Source organism: Marmota marmota, unplaced genomic scaffold (assembly GCF_001458135.2).
Source record: "Marmota marmota marmota unplaced genomic scaffold, marMar, whole genome shotgun sequence".
In the NCBI taxonomy this organism is placed as follows: domain Eukaryota; kingdom Metazoa; phylum Chordata; class Mammalia; order Rodentia; family Sciuridae; genus Marmota; species Marmota marmota.
Window position 1 is genome coordinate 57,424,646 of NW_026000037.1, and position 7,775 is coordinate 57,432,420.

At 33.7% G+C, this 7,775-nt stretch overlaps 1 protein-coding gene across 1 annotated transcript in view; it reads left to right on the top strand.

Annotated features, from left to right (window-relative positions):
• Positions 1 to 7,775, top strand: part of Erich2 (glutamate rich 2) — a 25,560-nt gene that overhangs the window by 4,898 nt on the left and 12,887 nt on the right. The window contains exons 2-4 of the mRNA XM_048811967.1: positions 2,504 to 2,534; positions 2,740 to 2,788; positions 3,015 to 3,051. Coding sequence (XP_048667924.1) covers positions 2,504 to 2,534; positions 2,740 to 2,788; positions 3,015 to 3,051 — 117 coding nt within the window. The remainder of the gene's footprint in view (positions 1 to 2,503; positions 2,535 to 2,739; positions 2,789 to 3,014; positions 3,052 to 7,775) is intronic.

Consider the following 7,775-nt stretch of genomic DNA (forward strand, 5'->3'; position numbering starts at 1 on the left):
TGTCTTTTTTTTTAATATTTATTTTTTAGTTGTAGATGGACACAATATCTTCATTTATTTTTATGTGGTGCTGAGGATCAAATCCAATGCTTCACACATGCTAGGCAAATGCTCTACCGCTGAGCCACAACCCCAGCCCCTCTTCCTTCCATCTTGACAATAATTTAGTGAATTTATTTCCTTTGTGGTCCCCATTTTTCAGATGGAAGAACTGAAGCTTAAAGAGGTTAACTAATTTTCCCAGACTCACTTGGACCATGTGAAAACAGTTTCTCTCACCAAGAGACAGAACCCTTGAGTGTTATACCATATTGCCTACCAGGGAATTCAGTATTAGGAAGAGAAGTTAAGGGGAGACTTCCCAAGTAATGATAAAGCTGGACTGTCTCCATCAAGGGCTGGGATCTCCCATCTAGGTTTTTCTTTCCCCAGGTGCAAATTGGGTGGAGCATTGCAATCCACAAGGATCCCGGAGTTAGAAAGGAGAGGAGGGTTCTAAATATAAAGGTGATGTTCCCTCTGTCCTTCAGGTACCACAGGACTATGGAAATTTGTGGAATGAAAGTACCTCTCAGGAGAGCTCATCTTAAATTTCCTTTATTAAGTCTCGCCCACGTCCCACGCAGGCAGGCGATGGAAATGGGGTTCCTCTGGGTAGAATGGGCTGGCTGAGAAATAAAAGGTAGGAAAAACAGAACAACGAAAAAACTACAGAACACAGAAAATATTTTCAAAAAGCAGGGGTGGAGTGGGCTAGCCAATCATGTAGATCGAGCGTCTATACTAATGGCAAAATGAAGCCTGCGCCTGCTTCATTATATTGGGGGATATCAAAGGCCTTTCACAGAATGTTCTCCAAAAAAAGTTACAGGTGGGCTGTCCAGTTCCCAACGTGTTACTCCCATCTCCCCAGCGACCATGAGAGATCGTTATAGCAGAGGGAAGATAAAGGTCGTGCCAAGGATATAGTTCCCCAAGGTTCAACCTAAAATCTCCCTGGCTACATGCCAAGACAAGATCCTCATGTGTTTTCCACGGATGGCTCCCCACAGTTAAGGCCTATTTAATTCATTCTTTCATTTATCTTAGAATTTGGTTTTCTACAACTGGTTTCCCCCAAAAGATGCCTCACTTTTCTGATAGACTTTGACTCTCTGTGAGCTTCTCAGGAGGAGAATCAAGTTAATAACAAACTGTCAGGGTTCCCCAAAAAGCAAAGCCTGAGACAAAAGTATATGTACTACTGCTTTATTCAGGAGCATAAGTCCATGTGAAGGAGACAGATTTTTAAAAACAGAAATACAAAATAATGAAGTCTGGCTCTTATTGTTCACAGTCTTGGCCCTGAATTTTGTATGCCAGAAATCCTTAGGTATGTAATTATAAAAATTTGAAACATCTAGCTTGGAGTGTGGGGCCAAGTGTTAAGAGGAAGCAACAAGTGAGTTGTTACTTATGGAAAATTTAAATGTGACCTCTTCCATGTTTAAAAAACAAAACCCTTAAGGCCTTTTCTCTACAATTAGAATGGTATTTATCCAGATATTGCAGGAAATCGTGTCTTATTCTTGGGTAGCTTAGAAAGGCAAAAATCATAGAGAAAACATTTTAACTTTCAAGCATTAATTAATGCACAAGGGAATTTTATGAGTAAAAAACATACTTAAAATGTATCTTCAGGTAAAATCAAACATCAATTTATAGGTATTTGTTTAAATAATACTTTATTAAAATACCATGTCTTGAAATTTCATATTGCTCTAAACTCACACTCTAGAAAGTATTGTTTTATGGCACCAATAAATTGGAATGTAGCTGAGAGTTTGATTTATATATCATGTTTTATTTTGTTGAAGTAGGGGAGAGAAGTGGTGTTGTAAACATGAGCTAAGATGAATTTATGATTTCTATGGTCAGCTCACCGGGAGAGGAGAGTCCTCAGCCAGCTGCTGATCAGATTTGAATCTAGATCTAGAGTCCAAGTTAGGTGAAATCAAACATGTAAAAGAATTAGAGGGTTAGTTAATACCAGGCTGTTCTTCCATGGAAAATCTTTTCTCTTTTGGTACCAGGGATTGAACCCAGGGGTGTTTAACCACTGAGCTACATCCCTGGCCCTTTTTAAATTTTTTTATTTGGTCTCCCTGAGTTGCTTAGGGCCTTGCTAAGTTGCTGAGGCTGGCTTTTGAACTCCAGATCCTCCTGCCTTAACCTCCTGAGCTGCTGGGATTACAGGCATGGGCCATCACCCCTGGCAGCAAAATCATTCCTATAGCTCTTTTTACATGAGAAAGGGAAGGAGTAATTTCTCTAGATTTTTCAAACTCCATATTGTAGTCCAGAAGAAAGAGGTTTTGTTAGGATGTAATTAATGCTAATAAATATAAAAACAAATAAATACTTAATAACCTACTGACAGACTGAGTTCTGTGTTGTTTTATTTCTATTTTAAATTTATACAAGAGTTTAGAAACTTATGAAGTAAATATTTTATTTTGTGCAGGAATTACCTAGATAAGACAGATGCTACAAAGGTAAGAATATAAAAACTTTTTAAAGAATGCTTTGGGTCTATTTTACCATCACTTTATATAGTTTTTAAATAACTGATTTTAGCATAAAAATCACACTTTAGCATACATAATAGAAATATTTATACAAATGCTCTTAAACTATTTCAAATACCTCAAATTAAAATAATAATGATAATGCTAGTTTTTACTCCTGCTTCTATTTTAGGAACCAAAAAACAGACAGAATGGCAGATTGCTACTGTTTGATCCAAAGGGTAAATTATTTATTACTTCAAATGTGTTTGATCATGATTCTATCCTAAATATTAATTAATAATAATAAGAATATTGGAATGAGTGAATGTGATTTTATGATTTAGTAATCAAATATTTTGTTATATGTCATCCAAAAATATCTTAAATTTTATTTCCCAATGTGACACTTACATTTACGGACATCACTGCTAGAAAAAAATACTAAGTTTTTTTCTTCTCTTTCAGAAAAAGTGATGCTTGAACCAAAGGAAGCAATGTCAGAGTAAGAAGATGTCTTTGGTTGTGCAGCTGATCTGTCATATGCCTTTTAAGCAATTAGAACTAGATAATGCAACCATTTGTCACCTAATTAAATTTGAAAAGCCAGAAATGCATGGATTAGCACTTTAGTTTTTGCTTCAGTCAAAGTAATTGTCACTTAAATAGAAGGATACGTAAAATTAAAAATGAATTTTGATAAAAATGTAGAGGCATGGATAATAATCACTTCTATTTTTTAATGCTTAAACATCATGTATTCTGTATTTTACTTGTATAATTTCCATTGCTCATTCCAATTTCCCTTTGCTATTTGCTCATTTCTTTCAGGATATATCTGTAAGTAAATATTTAAACAGATTATTTTTTATAACATGAATCATCATTACTAAAGGAAAAATCAACTCAACTAGCTGGTGAAATTAGTATTAAAAATCATAGTACAATATCAATTTAATAGCTCGATATTAAGTACCAGCTCTAGCCAAAGCACTGATTCTAAAAATTTTTTAATGTCCTTCTTGATTGTGTTCATTTCCTAACTTTTGAAAAATATCTATTATTTATTCTATGAAAAATTACAGTTTGAAAGTTGGTCATAAAACACATGCATAGAGATTATTGACAAGTTGGTAGGTATATTCTGACGGGACTGGTATACCCAGATTCATATTATTGAGGCTGGGATGTAGCTCTTGAGGAATAATAGAGATGTAGCTAGGATTTTTGAGAACCTGGATTCAACCCCCAGCACTGAAAAAAAACCTGACATTATTTTGGTTTATTCTGAATATTATCGCCTGAAGAAAACTTCACTTTTTGCATCATATATTTTATTTTTTTACTTTTGGAGCTAAAAATGTTCACCTTTGCTTATATTGCAAATTTTATATGTTATATACTTTTAATGCATATTTTATATTAAAGAGAAAGAAATACATAGCAAATCAATACAGAGGATTTATATTCAATGTCAAGTTACAACCAACTGGAGGGGAAAAAAAGCCTTGTTAAAAGACTATTACTCGGGCTGGGGTTGTGGCTCAGCGGTAGAGCACATGAGAGGCCCTGGATTCAATTCTCAGCACCATGTAAAAGTGACTAAATAAAAACAAAGGTGTACAAGTAAAAGAAATAAATATATTTTTTAAAAAAGACTATTACTCTACACATATAACTAATAATATGTCATATTACATAGTTGAAAACATTTAGATTTTTAAATTTAAGAAACATTTAGTTACTTTTGAGGGAAATATAAGATATAATTTTTAATAATGATAGTAGAAGTTAATAGATCTTTGGTGAAAATTAATTATTATTGTGTCCATAAACCCCAAAATTCATAAATGTGAACTGGAGCAGGGGTAATCCACATCCCAAGGTAGATGAAGCACAGGGATAAATCAATGCAGCATTTGTCAATATAGAAAAGCAGAGTGACCACTTGTTCTCTTGATCTCAATAATAATTGCATTTAACTATCAAACTCCTTTTTGCAAGGACAAAATGATCAATCACTAGGGAAAGGGTGGTTAATGTAGTCAGTAAATTTTACAAATGTGTGGCCTTGCCACCTCTGTTACTTCACCCCAAAGTTAAAGGTGAACAGGGCTAGTCTTTGAAAAAAATAATCAAGTAATAAAATACTAAATTGTGGGGTGAACTTTGCTTTAAGAAGAATGTGACTGATCAGCAATGTTGATGAATTTTCTCAGTGTAGCTTCTATTCCACTTTCTATCCCACATGGCTCCATTGTCTAACTAGGCAAGTAGTATTTGCCAAAAGGTCCCATCTAGGTTGAATTAGGAAAAACTACAAGTGTTCTCTCTTCACCAGATCTTTGCCCTAATCTGATTAGGACTCCAGTCCCAGCCACAGGGGAAATGACAAGCAAATCCATAACACCCAACTCTTTGACTATAGTGGAAAGAAATTTTATCAATAGGGTTTTTTTTTGTTTTTATTTAATTATATTTTATCGTATTCTCTGAAATGAAAGACTATTTTTTATTTTAACTATTTTTTTAATCCCCATTTTTCCACTTTAAGTAAATGCCTTTATGGACGCAGACCAAGATTGGCAAGCAAACATTTCACTTCACAAATACAAGTCTCTCAAAGTGTAGCTAAGACCTTCTCAGAAAAGTAAATTTTAGTTAATTTTTGGGTTTTGGCACATGTTTGAGCAATGTAAGTCTTTTTTTATTTTGTTTTTGCTTTTTCAGCAAGCTTTTCTTTATTCAGTATTAAGCGGCAGAGTCAATCAGTCAAATCTCTGGTATGGCTCATTTTTAGGACAGAAAATGGCAATATAAATCATTTTAAGACCAAGTTTAACATATAAATCTACTGAAAAGAGTATTAATTCCAATAGAAATTTGGGAACATTTTCTAAATGTACCCAAGTGTTCTTTACATACTAAGAAAAAAAATCTAAAACCTAGGATTTCTACCTTCCAACATAAATATGTTCCCATGGGACATCTAACATAATGTACTCTGTATATAGATTTAATAATTACTAAACACCTCCCATTTCCAAAGGATATTATTACAGAGAGTAAAAATTTGAATCTTTTTTTGGTTGTGACTATTTAAGTTAATAAAAACTGATCTTTTGGGTCTGGGGTTGTGGATTAGAGGTAGAGTGCTTGCCTAGCGTACATGAGACACTTGGTTCAATCCTCAGCACCACACAATAAAAAAATGAAGATATTATGTACACCCATAACTAAAAAATAAATTTAAAAAAAGAAAAAAAAAACCCTGATCTTTTGGAGTATACTAGTTATCTATTTTTCTTAAATGTTTAGGGGCTTTAGTACCATAAATGTCATACTTTCTCACAGGGAAGTCAATAGATTTTTGTTGCAGAGGAGGCTGAACTTCCAGCTTCTCATTCTTTGAAATTATATGAGAAAGAATACATGAATTGAACAGAAAAGAGTTTTATATTTTACTGTTAAAGTCATGATTTGGCCAGGCACAGTGATGCACACCTGTAAGGGAGGCTGAGACAGTGGATTGCAAGTTCAAAGCCAGCCTCAGCAAAAGTGAGGCTAAGCAATTCAGTGAGATCCTGTCTATAAATACAAAATAGGGCTGGGATGTGGCTCAGTGGTTGAGTGTCCCTGAGTTCAATCCCTGGTTTCAAATAAATAAATAAATAAAATCATGAATTGGTCCGTTCTCATGTAGGTGTTTTTTGTTTGTTTGTCAGAATCATTGCTTCTGAATACAATATACGATTTATCTTCAAGCTATTGAGTGTGTTGGTCACCTCTGTGTGTGTTTCATTAGAGTTATTAAAGACATTGCCAATTATTCAAATACCCAGAACTATATTATTAAATTCCCTTACTTATGGATATAACTTAGTGAATATAGAAGTACCATAGATGTAAACATTCTTAGATCTTTTTTTTTTCATATTTTAACATCTCTTAAAATTGATGTCATCTTATACTTATGTTTGGCAGTATTTTTCCTTTCTTGGTGGTACATAAAGCAATGATATGTTGATAATAAATAGATGATATCTTAGATATCATGAATAAAATAGTATAATTCAGTGAAGAAAAAAATATCAAAGCCTTTTTATCTGCATTAGACATTAGAGCCTACAAATTCTAGTAATCACTTTTGGCATAACAGGAATCTCATATTCTGGAAATGGAACGTTTCAGTGAGTTTCCAACTTTTTATATGTAGAGTTTTCTCCTGGATGCATTTGTAGACAATTAGAAAATCAAGGGGGCAGAGGCAAAACAAATGTAAATTATCTTTGCTGTGTATTTTCATTTCCAGCAAAGGGTTTTGATTTAGGTCCAGTATACTGAGGAAGTGAAGTTTCATTCCCTCCCATAATAAGGACTATAACAAACTGGTCAACCTATTTGCTAAATCAGAGCCCAAGACCACGAACTCAGCCACTAATGTTCTGGATTCATATTTCAACACAGAAAAAACAGAGCCACAATATTTTGGGGAAAATAATATTTTACATCTTCTTATATCTTTATACAAACTAGAAATTGAGTTTGTTAAAACTTTTAAAAAATATTTAGTTTTTGTAGTTGGACACAATACCTTTATTTTATTTATTTTATGCGGTGCTAAGGATCGAACCCAGGGCCTTGCAAGTGCTAGGTGAGCGCCCTACCACTGAGCCACAACCCCAGCCCTTGTTAAAGCTTTTCAAATGAGAAAAAGACCTCAAAAAAGAAATGGAGGATGGGTAGTTTTTCACAAGCATGGGTGCTATCTTTGTAAACAGAGTACACCACATAAGAATCCCTTATCTCAATGCATATTTATTGACATGGGTTTTGGGCTTAAAAAAGAGAGAGAGAGAAAGTTAATCTCTTTTTAATTCAGCTCCCTGATGAAAAAAACAATTTTATATTATGATCAAGGGTTAATATTAGTGTTGGACTTCCTCCATAGTATAGCATATAGCAATGGCCTGAATCTATTTATAAACATTTTTTTAAAAACTCAAGGTTAATTTTCTTAGTTTTATACTATCATGTCACAATGATGTACCAATAACATTTATATAACTAATTCCTATGTACTTTAACTCTGGAAGGATCCTAGGAATTGTTACATAGTAACAAATGCCAGGCAGAAATAGAACTTTTCTACAAAGAAGATATTACCTTTGAGCTATTTAAGGCTATTGCTGGTATATATATATATACATACCAGCAATAGCCATATAT